At 38.7% G+C, this 22,328-nt stretch overlaps 1 protein-coding gene across 1 annotated transcript in view; it reads left to right on the forward strand.

Moving 5' to 3' along the window:
- AFF2 (ALF transcription elongation factor 2) overlaps positions 1-22,328 on the forward strand; it is a 775,685-nt gene that overhangs the window by 207,261 nt on the left and 546,096 nt on the right. Inside the window, exons 2-3 of the mRNA XM_082263635.1 lie at positions 2,622-2,742; positions 13,016-13,888. Of these exons, the coding sequence (XP_082119761.1) occupies positions 2,622-2,742; positions 13,016-13,888 (994 nt within the window). The remainder of the gene's footprint in view (positions 1-2,621; positions 2,743-13,015; positions 13,889-22,328) is intronic.

Below are 22,328 nucleotides of genomic sequence, written 5' to 3' on the forward strand. Positions count from 1 at the left end.
CCAAGTGTAGGTGTGATATGTGTGAGGTGACGTGCAATCATTTTTGCTTATAATTTTGTGTCTGAGTTTAGGAGAGATATGGGTCTAAAATTTAGGGTGTTGCTGGTTTATTGCCAGGTTTAAGTGGGGTTACTGCATAAGCTCTCAGCATTTCAGGTGGGAATGCATCAGCCGAGGCTCTAAAGAGATTAGCAATGTGGGGGGAGAGTATCACGTGGAAGGCCCTATAATATTCATTAGAGAATCCATACGGCCCAGCGAAATTATTATTTGGAAAAGAGGCTATAGTTTTTCCTGCTCACTAATTGGGGCATTTAATGAATTCAATTGCTCTGGCCTTAGCGAGGGGGGGGTCGACTAATGACAAAAATTAGTATTTGTCAGTTTTGGAAAGGTTGTGGAGTGGATGTGTCAGATTTTAGATTGTAGAGGCCGCTGTAGTAGTCAGTGAACATATCTCCTATTTTTGTGGGTTAACTACCCTGTGCTGGTTTGTAGGGTGGTTGAGGTGATATATCCTGGTCATGGCTTGTCTCTGTTTTATTCTACAGGCCAGAAATTTTCCAGGTTTGTTGTCAGAAGCATAGAAGCACATTTTAAGTAGTTTTAAGTACCATTGGGGTTGCTCTAGTAGATGGGTCCTAAGGTCTCTGCGGAGGTTAGTTAAGACCTGTTGTTTTTTGGGGTAGGGTTGTGTTTTTTACTATCTTCTAGGGTGTGGAGATTCTGCAAGATGTCCTGAAAGCATTGGTTATGTGCGTTCTTCCTTCTTAGGAACCGACCTTTGTGGTCTAAAATAGAATCCAGAAGGTTGAAGGCTAACACGTTTTTTTAAAGTGACACTAGCAAAGTAAATATGGGGGAAATCATTCTGTGAGCATTTAGGGGTGGCCTTAAGTTGAAAGTGTGCTTCTTGGGCACATGCTATATCAGTATGGGAGTTACTGGGCCTTGACTTTGCTGGGCTCCTTGCTGAGGGTGAAGAGGCTCCTCCTAAGAGAGTTGGGTTTGCTTGGGGACAGAGCAACTGGTCCCCAGGGTGGGTGTGAGAGCCCACAGTGTGATCCAAGGCTGTCCAGGGTCTTTCCTGGGAGCCGCTGCCAGAGCCATTTTGGCAGAGACCAGCCGGGCTTTGTAAATGAATCAGTCGAGCTTGCGAAGCTTCGGGAGTTCTTTCCTCCTGCAGGTCATAGCTAGTGGCTGCCCGAGGCTGGAGGGACAGAAACCACCTAGTCTGGGTGTGCTGGGGCTCCAGGAATTGTTGTTTTATCCGGTGGCCGAGAGGAGCTCTGCTAACATGCGGCCATTAAGCAGAGCAGCTGCCACACCCCTTGACATGCATTTTTCTGATGCAGTGCACCAAAACACATGGTATTTGTGCTGCAGTGTGCTGCATTGTAGGACATTTTCCCACTAGTGTATTTTTTTGTTGCATTAACAGTGGTGCAGTAACCTGCAACTAATTTGTGTAAAGGGGCCCTTAAAGTGGATGTAAACCCCATTCATTAAATCTGACCTGGGCACATATATCTGTAGTGTTTACTTATCTCTCTCCAAAGCCCTAAGTCCTGTGTCTTTCTGCTGCTGCGTTCCTCTGTTATCAGCATGATAACTTTTTACAAGTTCCCTGACACAGGAGATAAAAGCAGCTGGAAATTTGTGTTGGGATGGGTGCATAGAGATAGATTAGCAGTGAACTGGTCTATTCACAGCACAGCTCTGTATGTTTCTTCCTTCTACTGCCTATGTGGAGGGGGGTGTGCCTTTCCTCTAATTAGCTGTCACACAGTGTATGCCAAGACTCCACACCCAGTGGTGGAACAGAAAGAAAAAAAATTCTAACACGATGTTCACTTTCTAAACAGTGTAGAAGCTGAAGACAGCAGATATACAAATAAAACATATGTTGAGAGATTTGTTTAATCTCTGTGTATCATCTGAGGCTGTTCACTTCACTGGGCATGTACTTCACTGGGTATGTGAGGGTTTACGTCCACTTTAAGGATAATTTCCCTACCTTTTTCGCTTTTGGCATCAGTAAAAACAATGAAAGAGTTTCACAGGACATTAAGGCACAACCTTTAATAAAAAGTCTATAGAAGTTCTTATCCTTTCCCACTCATTGGAAAGATCAGCATCATTGGTCACTAGGATAGGAAGTAACAGGGATTTAATCCTACTCTGCAAATATGGCCGGAATTGTATTTTAATTGCATAGTCACTAGTTAATTTAGTATTTGCCACAATCGTTCCAATGTAGTAATAGTATGATACCGATATAGCAATGTAATAGCAATCTATCAACAAGTTCACTTTTTTCCAGTTATTATCAGCATACTTTTGCAATAAATACTAAATATTTCAGTATTAATGCAGTAGTGTTTTAAAAAGCTCAGTCCTGTAAGCAGTCATTATTTCATTTGACATCTCCTTTACAGACGTTACTGGTGTTTGCCACTGGCAAAATATGAATAGATAAAATGTTTTCCGCTATAATAAGGCTTGACAGTTGTGTAGTGTTGATGTTGAGTCGTATTGTAAGTTTGAAATGTTTTATTAAAAGTCTTCTGCAGGTGTAATTCATATTTCAGCACAAATAACACTTTGTTTCTTATTACCAGTCATTATGAACAAGAGCGGAATGCACTAAAAAGAAAAGAATGGGAGAGAAGAACTCAAGAGGTCCAGCAGGATGAAGATCTTTTTGCCTCTGGGTTTAATCTTTTTGGTGAGCCTTACAAGGTAAGCATTGTCACCTTGCCCATCCATGGCAAGTATCCAGTGGATCTTAACCTTATCACGAAATACTCAAATATGTAAGCTTTAGCACCACTTCAGCTCCAGAAGTTTTACCCCCCCTAATGACCAAACCATTTTTTGCAATTTGGCACTGCGTTACTTTAACTGACAATTGACATAAACAACATGTCCTTATTAATTATATTGATCCTGCAAGCTACTATCTATGAAATTAGGTGAATTTAAGCTGCTAGCATTGTTCACAATCCCACTCATGTGCTAACTAAATCAATACACAATAAATGCTGCGCTTGGATTGTGAACGCTTATGTTGGTTTGGTGCGCTGCAAGCACCTGTAAAGAGTGAGTACCCTGTGATTTTTTTAATAATTGCATTTTTTAAAAGGGTATAAGCACTATTGGCTTTTCTTATCTTTCAATCAATATATTGGGATACTACAATCCGTAATGAGAGGAGCCTAGAAGGAGGTTTGAGAAGTTGGATATAGCCAACAGTGGGCTAAAAAGCTGGTTTGGATCACGCTTATTTGCGGTGATCACATTACCCCAGGTGAGAATATTCCTGGTGGGGGGGTGTACATCGAGGTGGCACACTATTGGTTTTTTGCACTGAGGAGGAATTGCAAGGCGGATCAAGCACTGTGTGTCTTTCTTGATTTTTTGATTTTTTTCTTTATAAATTCATTGCAAGTAATCTTTTGCATGGACTCTTTCATTGTTATATGGTAATTGCACATTTATGTTGGACAATACTTCACTATATGTTGGACAATTTTTCACTATATTTATGCACTTTTTTATATTATTTTGATATTGTTATATTCTGATTGTATAGTCATTTAGCATTCACATAGCACAGCATTTATTGAACATTTATGTCCTTGTTTTCCTACAAATAGAGCTTTCTTTTGGTGATATTTGATCACCTCTGCTGTTTTTTTTGCGCTTTAAACAAAAAAAAACTGACAATTTTGAAAAAAAAAAAATAAATAATAATACTTTTTACTTTCTGCTATAAAACATATCCATTAAAAAATGTAAAAAATGTAATTTATTTACCAGTTTAGGCCAATATGTATTCTGCTACATATTTTTGGTAGAAAAAAAAATCACAGTAAGCGTATATTGACTGGTTTGCGCAAAAGTTATGGTGTCTACTAAGATTATATTTTTATTTATTTTTTACTAGTAATGGCAGCGATCCGCAGGACCGCAATATTACAGCGGACAAATCGGGACACTAATTCACGCTTTTGACACTAATACAGTGATCAGTGCTAAAAATATGCACCTTATCTGTACTAATGACACTGGCAGGGAAGGGGTTAACATCAGGTGCGATCAACCGGTTAAATGTGTGCCTAACATGGGTTACTGTCTACACTGTGTGCTAAAATAAAAGAGCCTAAATAAGTAATGAAGGTATTAAATAAATCAAATATTATTCAAGTAAGATGTGCCAAAAAGTACCAGTGTCTAAATTAAAGTGCAATCCCTGACTCCATAAAAATAATATACATTAAATATTCAAATAAGAAAGTCCATTGTGATAAGCAAGTACAAAGTTTTCATCAAAAACAGTGCTCCCTAAGTGACAGTGCAGTGCTTTTCCACTTTAATTCACTCCATGTGAACTGTGTCCCAACCGCAATGGGTCCAGACTCACCAAATGTAGTTGGCCTCTTATTGCTTATGCCAAAAGGGATCAAAAGAAAGCTTTCCACAGTTCCGCTGTGCATGGATAGGTGTCCTTAATGCTGTTTCTTTTTACACAGACTAGTTGAAGCTCAACATGTGTATAATGCAGAGAGGGATAGCATGACGCAAAAACATCTTTATTAAAACACATCAAAACACAATAAAAAGCTATTCACATTGTTAAGTGCCTCCCCGGCACCCATGGATCATCTGCCTGTAATTATTATAACTGCCGCTGGCCGCCACTCTGAAGGTGAAAGCTGATGCTATTTGTGTATGGACTCAGAGAGCCAAGGGAACCGCTTTGGCCCTACTCGTACGGGTTTCGTCTCTCAATGTGAGTAGCTTTTTCTACTAACAATGTGAGTAGCTTTTTTATTATGTGTTGATGTGTTTTAATGCAGACATTTTTGCGAGATGATATCCCTTTCTGCTTTATACATGTGTTGAGCTCCAACTGGTTTGGGTAAAAAGGAACAGCATTCTGTTTCAACAACCACTTCTGGATCGGAAGGTTTTACCCCGTTAATGACCAAGCCATTTTTTGCAATACGGCCCTGGGATATTTTAACTGACAATTGCGAAGTCTTCCGACGCTGTACCCAAATAAAATGTATGCTTTTTATCCCACAAATATAGCTTTCTTTTGGTGGTTATTGATCACATGTGTGATTTTTATTTTTTGCGCTCTAAGCAAAAAAAGAGCGACAATTCTGCAAAAAAAAAATTTTGCTTTCTGCTATAAAACTTTCCCAATAAAAAATTTTAAACATCAAATTTTTTCAAAATTCTAGCCCAATATGTATTCTGCTACATATTTTTGGTAAAAAAAATCCCAATAAGCGTATATTGATTGGTTTGCGCAAACATTTTCGCGTCTAAAAACGACAGGAAAGATTTCCCATTTTTATTTTTTTACTAGTAATGGCGGCGATCAGCAATTTTTAGTGGGGCTGCGACATTGCGGCGTACAGATCAGACTCCTAACTGACATTTTTGACACTTTTGGGGGGGACCAGTGACATTACTACAGTAATCAGTGCTAAAAAATATGCATTCTTACTATACTAATGACATTGGAAGTGAAGGGGTTACCACCAGGGGCTATCAAAGGGTTAGATGTCTCCCTAGGGGGTGCTTTCTAACTGTGTGGGGGATGGACTTGCTGGATGAACACAGAGACCTGTGTTTCTAAGTAGGAGGAACACAGGATCCCTGTGTTCGTCACTGACAGAACATCGGTCTGCCGTGTTTACATCGGCAAACTGCCGTTCTGTCTCCACGGGGAGTGATAGCGGGTGCCTGGTGGACATTGCGTCTGCCGGACCTGCTGATTGGCTCCCCCTTTGGCCAATCGGTGCATGCGCGCACCCCCACTAGCTGTCCCGTGAACCGTTGTACAGGTACGTTGTTTCGCAGGACAGAGCAGACCTGCCGCTGTGTAAGTACGGCGGCTGGTCGGCAAGTGGTTAAGGACACCTAGCCAAGCACAATGGAGCTGTGGAAAGCTTTCTTTTGATCCCTTTTGGCATAAGCTAGAAGAAGTTACCTACATTTGGTGAGTCTGGACCCATTGGGGTTGGGACACAGTGCACATGGAGTGAATTGAAATAGAATAGCACTGCACTGTCACTTTAATTAAGAAGATTAGAGGATGTGATTGGTCTGTACACCAATCAACGTTTTCAACCAATCGACTTTTTCAAAGAAAACTTTGCACTTATTATTATTATTATTATTATACAGGATTTATATACCGCCGACAGTTTGCGCAGCGCTTTACAATGTGAGGGAAGACAATACAGTTACAATACAATTCAATACAGGAGGATTTAGAGGGCCCTGCTCGTTAGAGCTTACAATCTAGAAGGGGGGTCAAGTGAAACAAAAGGCAATAGCTGTGGGGGATGAGCTGATGGAGAAAATGGAGGTACAGTTGTCAGGTGTGGGTAGGATACGCTTCTCTGAAGAGGAGGGTTTTCAGAGATCGTCTAAAAGCTAATAGAGTAGGAGATAATCGGACAGATAAGGGTAAGGAGTTCCATAGGATTGGTGAGGCTCTGGTAAAGTCCTGGAGGCGAGCATGGGAGGTGGTGATGAGGGAGCTAGAGAGCAGGAGGTTTTGACTTGCTTATAATAATGGACTTTCTTGTTTAAATGTTTAATGCATATTATTTTTATGGAGTCACGGATTGCACTTTAATTCAGGCACTGGCACTTTTTGGCACATTTTACTTGAATGATATTTGTATCAAATATTTTATTTATTTAATACCTTCATTACTTATTTAGGCTCTTTTGTTTTTGGATATATCCAGCACATGTAGATGTAAAAAGAGTTGCACACTTTATACCACTTGTCTCTTACAAATCAATGCGTCTGCATTGAGTGAGTGCAGCTGCCCTGAGCTAGTTGCTAATTAACATTGTGGAGGTGTTATAACATTAGCTTGATGCACTGTGTGCTGTTTGCAATGTGATGTTTTTTACTTCAGCACATTGCTGCTGTCAGAAGAGAGCTCTGTGTTTGTTTACCTACACAGTGCTCTCGTTTTTGGGAATGTTCCAAGCTGATTGGCGGGTCTCAGTGACTTCAGTGTACGGCACCCGCTGATTGGTTGGCGCTGCAGCCAATCATAGCACAGCCTGGCGCACTCCCTACCCTGGCATGCGAATCACATACAGGTATGTGAGAGGCCATCCTGCCCCAGTATATACTGTGGCAGGCTGGCTCTCCTGCGCAAACCAACGTAGGGATACGTCAGTTCGTAGGAGCGAGTCTCGTGCGTGCGCCCCCGGCGGCGTGCGTCCGCTCTCTAGCCCTGCAGCTAAGCAACAGGTCCGGCGGCCGCTATGCCAGCCGGGAACCCAGGGATCTCTGCAGGAACTGACAGAAGGCGGTGTGCCGTTATAACTTTAATTAACATCATTTTTTTTCACATACTGTCACCAGTCAGTGTCCCTAATCACCGCTAAACCAGTTATATGATGAGGCTGTACTGCACTGGTGACAGTATGTAAAACATTTTTAAACATTTTGAAAAAAAAAAATGTTTTAATTTCCAAAAAATTGTGACAATAATTTCAACTTAAAAAAAAAACTCACAATGCTTCTTGCTAAGCAAACTTGGACTATTTACTTTTCAAAAAGGGGTAATTTGGGAGACAGTACGTCCTCGCATTTTTGGGCCTCAAGAAACTAGCTGTCAATACAGGACTGATGAATTTTCAGGTATGCAGTATATATCATAGTTTGTGGACTATATAACTTTTCTACAAACTAATTAATAGTCACTGATTTGGGTTATTTTTGCAAAAGAAATGTAGAAGTATACATTTTGGCCTACATTTATGAAGAAAGATTATACCTTTTACAACAGAAATGAGGAAAAATGCATTTTTTAAAAAACTTTCAGTCTTTTTTCTTTTTGTTTGCAAAAAAATTATAAAAACCAGTGGTGATTAAATACCACTGAAATAAATCTCTATTTGTGTGAAAAAAAAAAAATGATAAAAATGTTATATAGGTACAATGTTGCATGAACAGGCAAATGTCATTCAAAGTGTGGCAGGGCTGAAAGCTGAAAATTGGCCAGGGCAGGAAGGGGGTAAAAAGGGCCCTGTATTGAAACAGTAAATTACAAAAACCTCATCCCTATGTGATAAGGTGAAGGGTGATTTGGTAGCCCAAATCAGGAGAACAGACCAGGATGACAATGTTGATCCTATATAGCTACAGTGCAGTGAGCAGGCATTGTCTCTTTAGAACAGCAAATGTGATTTTTAACGAGGTAAAAATAAAGGATAATAAGCCTGGAAAAAAAAAAAGAATGTAGCCACCTCATATAAGGACTGATGAGCTGTACTATATGAAAGTGTAATTTTTGTGTTTAGAAACGCTTTAACCATTAGACTGCAACAAACTAAAATTCGGATGCTTGCTTTGGTATACTGCCATTTCCATTTTTTTATGAATCAACCCAAATGTATTCATAGTGCCTGAGAAATTCAGCAATACAATTAAACACTGCAGAAATGCACTTACTACTTACACAGAATTAGCCATAGCAAAGAATACGCCAGTTTGATTCATTATTGATGGTTGTTTTTCTTTGTGATAATGAGTTAAACTGTGTGTGAGGCAGCAGAACAAATATTCAAGTGTTTAAAAAGTGCATCATAAGTCCTCCGGCTATATCCAGAGCACAATAGTGTCCTCTTGTTCTCAGCATGGAGGTTGAAAAGAGAGAGTGAGAGTGAGCCTATGTTTGGCCGATACCCAAATGGTACATTGTGCAACTCTGTTGAAGGAGACAGCTTATAAACAAAGAGCTTATTCTTGGCTTAGCTAAATGTAATTTCTGCAACTAAAAATGACAAAACCTAGGCACTGTTAGTAAGTAACTGTGATTTCTTGCTTTTGTCCTCTCAACTGTAAATTATAAATATGTTGCTATGTTTTAATGTTTTCTAGATCTTCTAAGATTATGTAATTATGTTCAATTGCATACATACAATCATACCACAGCAAAGTGCACATAAGATCATTCTAATTACTATAGCTGTGCTGTTGTTGGCATTTTTGAATATTGTTTAAATGTAACCAGAGCAGCATTGCTTGCAGTAACCGGAACAGTAATACCTATGTCCTTTTATTTATATATGGATATGTTTTAACACAGAAGGTATGTGTTTTTACTAAAACTCAATAAAGGATGCTATAGGTTGAGAAAACAGACCATGGGTTTGTTATGTGTAGTCCAATGTATGCCTTGCAAATACAGCAGTAATTAGCTATGAATATTGCAGTGCATGTTGGGAGATAAGCATACAAAAGTAAACATAGTGCTGTGAAGGAGAAAGGTAGGTTAGATATACACTTTTACAATGATAAATGTTATACAGTATTAAGAAAATTACATATTTAAAGCCAAACTTCATCTAAAAAGTAAATTCCCAATGGTTCACTCCCTCCCTCCCACCATAATCCCTCCTCCACCAAATGATTTGGACCAGTGCACAAAGCAAGGTCCATAAAGACATGGATGAGCGAGTTTGGGGTGGAGGAACCTGGCTGGCCTGCACAGAGTTCTGACCTCAACCAAAAAGAACACCTTTGGGATGAACTAGAGTGGAGACTGCGAGCCAGGTATTCTCGCCCAACAGTGCCTGACCTCACAAATGCGCTTCTGGAAGTATGGTCAAACATTCTCATAGACACACTCCTAAACCTTGTAAACAGCCTTCCCAGAAGAGTTGAAGCTGTTATAGCTGCAAAGGGTGGGCCAACTCAATATTGAACCCTATGGACTAAGACTGGGGTCCCATTAAAGTTAATGTGCACATAAAGACAGGTGTCCCAATACTTTTGACAATATAGTGTATGTCCCAGGAGGTTGCAGGACCATTTACAGCACGTTGTGCAAGCTTGCATATGCGCAGTGGAGAGCTGGCTGTGGGTCCTCAGGAAGCCACAGCCAGCTTCCATATCCAAGATGGTGGCGCTAGGAACCCACAGTGGTAACAACAACAGGCTGTGGGAAGACAGTACTGACAAACTGAACTTATACACAGCAAGAGCTGCAACTATGAAAACTACCTTGATAATACAATGGTCCTTGGGAGTCCCATAAACTCATATACAGTTCTTGGCTTTTCAGAAAGTCAAATAGTAGCACACTTCTACTGCATCCCACAGTGGATCCTCACATCCTCCCCTTACCTCCACCTAAGTGTTAATGTTGCTTTTAACCCACCTCGTTCCCTGTCCATTGGGTTGTGCTCAAATTGCATACTCACACGCCTAGAGAATCTAGTGTCGCCCTGCTGTGATCAGTCACTCCATCACAGCGGACTGAGTCCTGTGCCACCATCTCCTTTTATTACGTCATTGGGAGCTGACTAATTCTTCCTGGTTCCAGAAGTCAGCCCCTGATGATGAGTGGGCCTACCCTTCTCCAGCTACTCCATGTAAGCTAGGAAATCAGACATGAATGCAGCTGGAGCCAAGGACAATGTTGGAGCCAAGCAAATGTACCTATTGCATAGATGAAAATGAAAAAGGAGGGGGCGGGCCAGACCAAAAAAAAAATGGTTAAAAAAAAAACAAATAAAACATACTTTTCAGTTTGGATAAAGTGGGGAAGAGTTTTTAATGTTGTCAGTATTACCACCGGGGAAATTGACCCCCTTTTTTTGTTTCAGTGAGCATTGTCACAAGAACTGAAGGTGAGGATTTTATTATTTTAGAGCTAAACAATCAGCTATTTTACCTTGATTTGTAAAGAATAATTGAATCAAATGTTGGAACGCTTTTGTCTCTTTTAAGTGGGCAGGTTTCTGCCTTCATTTAGTAACTTTCTTTGAGAAAATGTAACAACTTGCTTTGGCAGCATCTCTAATTTCCTTTACTATTTATATGCTGTATATTGGGGTGGCTAGACCAAACTAAAGTTCCAATAGGCACTTTTATGGTACAACTCAGTGTGCAGCCTCACTATTTTCCATACCAAGCTAATGGCAGCATCAGATCACTCCTGGGATTCACTGATCGGTCAGGTAGGCCCCAGAACGACTGGAAAGCGACTCTGCATGCGGGACCACTTCTATGTGAAAGAGTAAAAAAAAACAAACAGGATTATGGCAGCTAACTGCTGTCATAACCCTGGTATTTAATGTCAAAGTAATGATGTATTTTTACTATGGGCCGGTCGGCACCATTGAAAGTGTTTTGTTATAGTTATTCTAAAAGTGCAAAAAAAGATATGTTGATCCTACCAGAAATCTATAGAAGTAAAGGGATTCTAAAGGTTAGACATGTTAACCATAATGCATTCTCTGCATTAAGGTAAAAAATGTCCCAGTAATAGTATCGCCCCCTCACCCCTCTAAAGACTTACCTCACACGATCCAGTACTGTGTCCATTTGTAGTGGCCCCTTCCCCTCTCCCCACTTTCATAGGCTTTTCTGAGGCAATGTGAGACATTGGCTCCTGCTGCTGGTAATCAAATACTGCGAGAACGGGGCAAGGCCGAGCTGCGCTGTATGTGTCAATGGATGCACACAGCCCAGCTTGGGAGTGAGCCCACAGGTGGGCCACCATAGGTAGCAGAGGAGCAGTGTCGGCAGGGGACCCCAGAAGAGGAGGCTGCTCCATGCAATACTATTGCAGAGCAGGTAAGTATAACATGTTTGTTATATAAAAAATGAGCTGAAGCTACATATAGTACATACATTACTTAGAGCCAGTGCAGCACTTAGTGAATGAATTAGTTCATTTGAACCAGCTTGGTCCAAACAAACTATTTAAAGTAACAGGAAACATGGATATCAGCTATAATGCAATTTCTCTTTTTAAGTGTGTCCTTTAAAACACATATTGAGAAGTGAATATTCCCTTTCCTTCTCTGAATTCTTTCCTTCTCTAATTTGATTTTCCCAAAACCCTGTTGCTAGTCCTCTTTCCTGGCCCTTTTCTGATATTCCATCAAACCCTTCTACAGAAGTTAGCACAGCATGATGCACTTTGAACTATTCTCGATTCTCCTAGGGTTTTTCAACATACAACTATCACACTTCATAAGCTATATTGTTCTCTATTTTGTGCACAGTGGGATAGTTGCAGTGTGCCAAACATCACCTTTATGCTGGCCATATATGTAATGATAATTGCTTGATGGATCATAGATCAAATCCTTTCAATCTGTCACATGAAAGCAATTTTCCTACACAACAAGTTAAAGAATATCAGTTTGGTCGAATTTCTGTTGCAATTTCTGTGTGAGTCAGTTGTTCGTTCTTACTTAAAAAAGCTTTCTATTTGACAGCCCATTTAGTGTCCTTAAATTATGAACAATAAAATCATTTCTTTGCAAGAATGGCCAAAATCAGGGTTCTACAGCTATTTGAGAGTCCCATGCAGTGGTAAAATGAACGTAAGGTATGATAAAGCATTAGTGACATTTTTAAAAGTGTATGTAGACAGTAGATCATTGTCAACTAAGACACTGTGTTGGGAAGGGGGGGGGGATACCACACTGCTGGGACCCATTCTTCCTCTGCATCCACCCAGCTTCTGTACTAAAAAAAGGAAGTCACACTGACTCTTTGTCATCTTTGGCTTTGGGTGCTAGATGACCATGTCCTGCCACTGATATAGCCTCCATCTAATGTCTATGTCTATAATTCTCCTAAAATGTATTTATTTTTTGTACATTTTTATAATGCTTAAGGCTAAAGAATAAATCTAAGAGAGTAGATTGTTTTTCAAATTCTTTTTAGTCTCTGTTGGAAAAAAGACTATAAAAAGTGTTGTTTACGAAGCTCAATAGCTCCAACTCAAATATTTAAACATGCAAATAAGAAGGATATTTTTTTTCACATAAAATGTATGCAAAATGTCCTTTAAATTAATCTATATTTCTAGATTACACAATTGCAAGCACTATCAATCGACTCATACAACTTTGAATATGATTGTTCCTGTGCATAGTGTTTATATGCTGTATTATGTGAACATTCATTCTAAAATGTTTGTTTTAATTTGTTACAATATAGACAAATAAAGGAGACGCTCTTGCAAACCGTGTCCAGAATACTCTCGGAAACTATGATGAAATGAAAGACCTGCTGACCAATCATTCCAGTCAAACCCATCTTGTAGGAATCCCGAAGAATTCTGTCCCTCAAACACCAGTTGAGAAAAATGAGCAAAGCTTCTTTCCAGATCAAAGAAATAGAGTGCCACAATGCCATCAGAGTAATAACCACTCATCGACATCAATGCCACCACCCTCAGGTTTGGCTCCAATGTCCACATTGGTACACGAAGGAACAAGAAAGTCAAGAATGGATTGGCCGCATGGTGGACATAACGCCACTTGTACACAATCGAGCCAACCAAGTCGATCAAAACATAGTTCATCCCATGATTTATCACAAATTAGGTTTGAAGACCTTTATAACTGCCAAAATGAACAGCATAAAAGTGTAAATATGGAGGAACCAATGTCTGCAACGTCATCATCTCACTCAAGAAGACATAATCACTCAAAAACATTGAGTGGGGAACATACTTACAAAGAAACCACTCATTCAAAGTCTCCAGTTGATTTAGAACTTTTAGTACATGGCTCTGTGTCTCCACTTCCTTCTACGTCCCTTCTCCTGGCAGGCAACAGTCTATCTTCTCAAAACTTTCCACCAGTACTTCACAGTAAAAGTAGCATTATGCAACAGAAGCCAACAGCCTATGTCAGGCCAATGGATGGTCAGGACCAAGTACCTAATGACTCACCTGAATTAAAACCACCAACAGAGACTGAAGATGGATTTATCAACCAGGCTTTTGGAGCAATACTGGATGGAAAAATCAATGTACCGGTCAGCAAGAACAAATTGCCAAAGCTTACCATTCCCCAAATTGGTGAAGTAAGTCCAGATATTTTATTTCATGATGGATATTTATTCATTGTTTACCTATTTTTTCATGTTCCACATATTTTTAGTTCGGTCTTTTAACCTAAACCTGTCTGCCTTTTTAACCTTTAAAACTACCTAAGAGCATGGACAGTTTTATGGGGGGAAAAATATATTTTTTTAGAATTTAGTAGCATTTTCCTTTTCAGACTTATAGTAATCAGTTACTGTTAAAATTAAATTATACATTAACCACACTTTCATTACCATGGCTAATAGTGCAATAAGCATTATTAAAGTGAGCCCGTCGGGTATCTTAAAATTGTGTTTTAGACGCAGCAAAGTATCTGCTGTTATGGTGTAAGCCAAAAAACCCCCTTTGTGCAACTCTCTGAAACTTTGTTTCTAGGGTCTTGATTTGATGGCTAAGCAATGACAACTGGCACCATACTATACAAAATACGTTAATGGTCAGTAAGGGCTCTCTTATTTGAAAGAGGAATAACAATGAGTTAGGCTTAGTCCTGAAGTCAGGGATGTCAGGCTGTCAGTAACAAAATAAAACTAGCTTCAGGAAAGCACACTTAGAAGGGTATGGTTCAAGGCAGGACGCTTATAATTAAAACATTTAAATGTCTTATCAGTTTGTATTAAAGTGGCACTCCAGACAAACAGCTAAGTGCACAGTTGAAATACATATATGCTGTTTTGTACATTGGTTGGTTGTTGGTACATTGTCCAGTGACCAAGGCTGGTGGTAGTTGGAGAGATAACATGGGATATTACATTGCTGCACCAGGAAATAATTCTGTCACCTGCCTCGCTGTAGATAGTGCCAGAAGTATATAAATGATAAGGATAGTTGTTTAAACTACAAATCCTTCAGCAGATAAAACCGTAAACATAATATTTAACATGTGCATTTGTCTGGAGTTAAGTTATGTGTTTCACAAGTTCAAGTCTTTGGAAGGAACTGGCACAATCTTTTCTACAAGCCTTTTTCAAGTATTGTTGTGCTCAGTGTTAATATATTTGCAGTTTAGCTGGCACTAGGACAGCCATACTTTTGGCAAGGGAAGCTCAAGTTATTGGGTTTCTGAGCGTAAGCCAAACAAAACAGACATAAGATATGAATTGTACAATTATAAATGAAACTGTTACAGTGAACTGCATCTCAGAACCCCAAACCGAAAACATTATTTAATCCATTTTTAATATCCAAAGGAAACTCACCTATCCATCCATGTCTCCATGTTATGTATTGCTGAGAAATCACTTAGAAAAACAATCACTAGCATTTCTGTTCATACCTATCTTGAGTAAGGGCCGATGACTCGTGTAGCATTTACTTCCAGAAATCCATCTGCCCTTATCTCAGACATTCAGGCAGGAGGGTGTGCTTAGCTGAGAAAACTCCTCCTCCCCTGAGGACTCCTGGGATGTATGATATAATTTGCCTAGGCCTGGAAACCAGAAAAAAACTAGAAATGTAAAAAAATAAATAACAACAAATAAATATGATATATTTTCCTATCTGTTTACTAATGCTAAGAGAATAAGGATTACATCTAGTCAATGTTGTTTGAGAGAGTTAACAACACTTTAACTTACTCTTATGCTTGGTTCACACATGTCCGTCCCCGGGTATAGCACGATTTTTAAAAGGAATCCGGATCGGTTTTGTGCGATTCAAGTGTATATTTTTACTTAATAGGGCACCTAAACCAGACTGAAAAATGCACAGGACTCTTTTTAAAAATGCATTGCCGCCAACCCGCAGATATGTGCACCAACTCCATAAAGGAGGCTACCGGTTCACATGTCATGCAAATTGGATGCAGTTCAAAATGCATCCAGTTCACATATATGTGAACCCAGCCTCAGAATTGGCATGTTATGCATTGAATTGCTCAATTTGAGAACCTAATCTGTACCTCCATCCCGTTAATGGAGGAATCTCCACTGTCGGCTATTGTATCCAAATACAAAGGCGCTGGCTAATCTTATAGAATGCAGTCACTGTTTGGCCTAAAAATGCTTAAGTTGATTTGTAAATTAAATTTTACATAAAAAAAAATGTTTTTGTCAAGCCGCGTGGTGCTTGCAGGGTCACCGATGGCTCAAATTTCAGCTTATTCAGCAACAATCAAGTTTCATGCCGTCTATGGCCATCCAAAGCAAGCTAAATTACTTAGCAAGTCTAGGCTTTATCATAAGGGCTGTTTTGTGTGAAATTGTTTGTGGGTTGGTAAGAACTCCTTTGTCATGCCAGATAGTTTCCAAGGAAAATAACTATTTCTAATTAGACCTCCGAGTGCTAAAACCCAGCAGAGATGTCAATATATATCTTTGCTGAAGTAACATTATTATTCCACTGGTTTGGTGATGCTTGAGGGTTGACTTTTTCCTTCTAAGTCTAAAAGAACTTTAGACAGAGAGGCTGATTTGCTAAAATAATTGAGAATCTTCACTGAATAATTTGTGTGAATATTCACTTCAATGATTCAATCATGTGGAAAGCAAATTCTTGTTTACTTTTTTTAACTGCACGTGATTGGGTATTTAATGTAGATTTGCTTTTCACATGCTTAAATAAATTTTCAATTATTTAATCATTATTTTTTTAGTTGTAATTGCTATTTTAGTTGTAAATTCCCAATTTGTTAAGTCAAGATTCTCACCTCCTTTAGTAAATTAGCACAAAAGTCCTAGGACTCGGTTAGCAGCTTGCTCTGCTTTGTTTCTGTAAGGCCCCTTTCACACGGGCTTTCCGATCAGGTCCGCCTGTCAGTTTTTTCAGGCGGACCTGATCGGATGCTCCATGCACCTCTATGGAGCAGCGGACGTCAGCGGTGACATCTCCACTGAGTCTGACACCCGCTGCTATCCGATCCGGTCCATGAAAACCAGATGGATGGGAACCCTATTTTCCATCCGACTCGAGGATCAAATCAAATAGGATCAAATAAAAATGGACAGGCGGTCCCGCTTTCATCTGATCTCCCATAGAGGAGAGCGGGGATCTGACAGCTCCATCTCTGCAAAGTAAGCGGAGACAGACCTGTCATCCTTCTGCTCAGCTGGGAACGGCGGATCGATGACCAAAACGGAGTCCACTGGGCAGAAAGCCTGTGTGAAAAGACCCTAAAATATTTTTGTGAAACAAAGGTCAATTATAGCTGTTTTTTATTTTCAAAATCACTGTTTCCATTATTGATGGCTATATTAAGACAGTATAGAGGTGAGCATTTCATTGGTAAATGTGTGCAGTCCCAGGTCTTTGCTGCTAAATGGTAATACAGCAGATTTAGAATCTGTAAGTAGCAAATTATCCTTTCACCAGTAGATAGCGCCCTATATAATGGCAGTCCTAGTCCCATCCTATCAGCTTGACAAAGGAGCACAGCTGTCTTCATGATCCTCAGTGCTGATGCTCCGAAACACATTACAATACATCCGGTGACATCATTGCGCTCCACGCTACGCTCCACGAGCACTCCAGCCCTCATTCTGGCTCCCTTCTACAGATTAGCCAGCTTCCTAAACCCAGCGTGCAGCAGTGACAACATATATAGTGGAAGAACTCAACTGTATCTCACCATATAAGGACTTATATGACTGTGCCTGTTTTATCTTATCTCATGTGAGTGGATAAATACCCTTTTTTAACTAAATAAATAGTTTACAGTCCTCACTTAGAAGTTCCTTTGTATCTCTCTTCTCTATGTTAAAGTGAACCTGTTGTGTTCAATGAAATGTAAAAGGTACTCTTCTGGGTAAAGTGCAGGCACCAATGCTTGTCCTTAGACTCATTTCATTGTGTTTGGGAAAACCCATTGGATCCTAGGCCCATGATGTATACAGGGACTTACATTCTATCCAATTTAACACTGAACCATATCCAAAGATGCTAATGCTTGTCATTTTGCTGTTGAGTGGGTAGTGTCACCATCAGAAAACCTACCCTGAGAAATGCCATACAGTCATTGCTGCAGTGCATGTAGACCGTCAGTGCCTGTAAAACCACTACAGAAGATCCGCAGCACTGAAATGCAAAAAAGGGTTAAAAAAGTGAAAATAATAATTCTTCTTTTTATTTTTTTTTTATAGAAAAGGCAATCGTTTATATGTTGTTCAAAAAAAAAAAATTACTTTTTGCATTATCGCTAATATGTTGTGCCTGGGCAAACTAAATGTTAGTCAGTTATGGTTTAAAGTGTATACACTACTATTTTATGTGACTTTGAAATGTTTTTCTTGCTTTTTTCCTTCCATATTTGTGTTATTGTATTAAATTGAGATTTGAAGATTATCCACTAGATGCGCTGCAGTGGACTGTCTAACTGCCTGAGCTGTCAACCAGCTGTGAGAAAGATTTGTAAAGCACAGTCACTGTATAGAACTGCAGGGAGCACAGCCTTCATATGTATTGAACAAATATGGCTGCTCCCATGTACATAAACTATATATATATATATATATATATACATATATATATATATATATATATATATATATATACAGTATATATATATATATTTACAAATTATCAATAAAAACAGTTTTTTATTTAAAATATTAACGCACGTGTATAAGAATATTTACATTAATCTATTCTCCTCCATGTTGGCTACACTCATATCGAGATGATCATTCAAAGATCATTCATCAGTTCTGATCGACTTGACAAATATCTACATATGTATTTGATAACCAATTGTAATGCAGAATGATTAAACAATCAAGGTAATAGATTGTTTACATATATGATTGATAGATTGTATTTTTGATTGCTATTTTCAGTCAGTCGCAGGACAGTACTGTGTGTGTTGCATCATTCAATATTTGAATTGCTTTTGAATCACTTGCACAAGTTTAGAATCACTTGTACCTAGATCAATCTAATCATCACTATGTGCACGACCACCATTAGATATGCATTTATAAATGGCTATACATTTTCTTTAACCATTAAGCAAACACATGGCCCCCAATACCTTTCCATGTCATTAAAAATCCAACTCACAAAAGGGCTACAGCATGTGTAGATGGCTGGTCTTCCGTAGCCATGACCATTGGTAGAGTTCCAAAATGGTGTAGACTGACTAAACTTCTGTACATACTACATTTACATGTATCAAGTTAAGGATAAAGCGGAGTCCTAAAGTCTAATTTTTCAGCATTTCTAGTTCCCAGACCTATTACCTCGCAAAACTTCTATTTTTCCTTATAATAAACTGTAGGAAATGTATCAAATACTTCAGCTTAGATCAGATTTTCCTCTTTCTACATAAATAATGTACTTGTCTGTTTTAAAGCTCCATGTTATTTATTAACATTCCACAGTGTAACAAAGACTGATGTGTTTTGCAGTAACACTTGCAGTAACTTCTGAAGAGTTGTGTGTAAACTGTGAATTCTTGTTATTCCCATGAAGTAAACAGTAAAGGCTACTGTCAGAGGTACTGGCTAGACGTAATGTGTATTTTTAATGTTTGTATCCCCTTGTAGAACATTTATGGACACTCTTATGGTGATCTATTCATATAGCGTGTAATAAGCTTTTAGCAGGAAACTGTAAATTCATGTGCATTTGCTGCATTCTAAAATATATTTTTCAGCACAGTAAATCAGTCTTCTTGTTTACATTAGCAGTTGGATATATGAAACATCAAGACTTTGCTTTTGGCAAAGGCAGGTTTATGATAAAAAAAAACATAATAAAAAAACTCAGGGACCTTCTAAAAAACATTTTAACCACTTTAAGACCGGAAGGATTTGCCCCCTTTATGACCAGGGCCTATTTTGCGATTCTGCACTGCGTTATTTTAATGGACAATTGCGCGGTCGTGTGATGCTTTACCCAAATAAAATTGACGTCCCTTTTTTCCCACAAAAAGAGCTTTCTTCTGGTGGTGTTTGATCACCTGTGTGTTTTTTATTTTTTGCGCTATAAACAAAAAAAGAGCAACAATTTTGAAAAAAAAAAAAATATATATATATATATATTTTTTTCACATTCTGCTATATGACATTCTCCAAAAAAATTTTTTTAAATCAAAATGTTTTAACATTTTAGGCCAATTTGTTTTCTGCTACATATTTTGGGTAAAAAAAATTGCAATAACGTATTTTGATTGGTTTGCACAAAAGTTATCGCATCTACTAACTACGGGAAAGATTTATGTCATTTTTATTGTTTTTTTGGTTTTTTTTACTAGTAATGGCGGCGATCTGTGATTTTTTGCAGGACTGCGACATTGCAGCAGACACATCGGACCCCTAACTGACATTTTTGACACTTTTGGGGGAACCAAAGACATTACTAAAAATATGCTCTGTTACTGTAATAATGACACTGGCAGGGAAGGGGTTAACCCTGTCGGGGATCAAGGGGTTAAATGTGAGCCTAGGGGAGTGATTCTAACTGAGGGGGGGGGGCTTCTGAAATGATCATAGAGATCTTTGATCCTATATAGAAGGATCACATGGTCTCTATGACCATTCCAGGGGGAAGAACAGTAGGCTGTGTTTACAACAGCCGACCGTCCTTCTCTCTCAGCAGGGAGCGATCGCGGGTGTCAGGCGGCAATCGGAGCTTCCTGACACACGCATCAGCTTCCCCACTGATGATCTGGGGCGGGAGCGCGCCGCCGTTGGCGTGCACTTCCCCCTAGCTGCCACCAAACGAGCAACGTATCCATACATTGTTTTGCCTGTATGAGCCACCCTGCCGCCGTATATATATAGAAAGCGGTCGGCAAGTGGTTAATACATTTCTTACAGCCACTGAACCAGGTCTGTTCTGCCCAAGGTAGAACCAACAAAACTGACTTCAAATACATTTTGTATTATTTATACCTTCTAACCTGAAATGAGAAAGAGAAGCATCCTATGGTACAATGTATGTAGGCAAAGAGCATACCCCCGTGACACCTGTCCAGTTATATGGACCACAAAAAATTAATGTGCTGAAAATGATTGGGTTAATGTGCAAGTGCTTTTTTCACCATTATGTGTTTCTTATACTGGCTTTTCAAAATAAAAAAAAAGTAGTAAAATGTAGTTTGAAAAACCTTCCTTACAATGTGGTTCCATTGTATTAGGTAAAGTATAAGAAATTAGGACAATCTGGATAACAGAACAAGGAGCATTTTAAATCTGCCAAGTGAAGTTTGGTATTTTCATACAGGTAATAACTGTGGATTATCAATTCAATATGCCACTCAAGCGGACAGCTTTTTGTGTGGAAATTAATTTTCAAAAAAAATATTTCGTTTTTTCTTCTAGTCAGATAAATGTAAGTGCAAATCTCATTTGATCTAGGTGAACAAATCTACTAAGCAGAAGGTAGCACATTTTTCTCCTTTTCACATTTCCCTCTGTTTACCTAATATATTTGTTGTAGAAAGTTTGTTGTTTGCAGAGCTCAATATCTCAAGATGAAATTCACACACCGACAGTGATTCTCTGATCAGGTGCGCAGAGCCAAATCCAAAGGGGATAGATACTCTGCTGCTCTTGTGTTCCTGATATACATAAAAAAAAAAAAACAACACATTTGGAGGTAAACTGTTCTCCATTTTCAGAGTGTACATATTCAAAGCTATGTAATTCATGTGGATGTTTCTGTAATTTTTACTTTAACAACAAAGAAGATGAGGCACACCAGATGATGAACATCAGAAATGTGTCCACATAGATCAAACATGAATTGCACTTACATTTAGCACATAAGATGTCTGGCCTGTCACATATGGCGACCTTCTCTAGGCACAGAAGTAAAAACACATGAATCATCCTTATTAAAAGCAAGCACATAGGGGTTTTACATAGCATGGGGTATAAATCTTAGATGGGCCATCAAATACAAGAAAAATAACCAAATTCTAGGCAAAGCTGTAAGAATAACAGTATACCTATGGCAATTTATAAGCCCCACATAAAGGACATCTCAAAAATGTCTGTGTTTGGGGTTTGTTATTGTACTGTGGACTTTTATAAAGAATTGCTTTAAATTAGTGATGCACCAAAATTTCGGCCGCTGTAAATAGGGTTTTCTGTGTTGTGCCGAAAGAAAAAAAAGTGCCGATAATAGCTGCTGAAAACCCTATGATATTGCTGCAATTTTACCGTGATTTTGTCTTGCTTATGGCGTGTTTTTCATAGGTCATGTGACTCAAAAATGCAACATGGATGCATTTTTGATGCGTTTTTGCTGTATTGTCAATGCATTTCAATGGGGAGGTGCATTTTCTTTAACTTTTGAAATATGAAACAAAAATGTAGCAAGCAGGATTTTTAACACCGCTTCAAAAGGTGAAGATGATGCCTAACAACAAATTCATATTCATTCATATTATAATATAGATTATAAATTAAATTCATGATATTAAATAAAAAGTCAAATATAATACAATTATTTTTTTTTTAAATATATATTTTTTTAAGA

Source organism: Pelophylax lessonae (genome assembly GCF_965119305.1).
Source record: "Pelophylax lessonae genome assembly, chromosome: 7".
Classification (NCBI taxonomy): domain Eukaryota; kingdom Metazoa; phylum Chordata; class Amphibia; order Anura; family Ranidae; genus Pelophylax; species Pelophylax lessonae.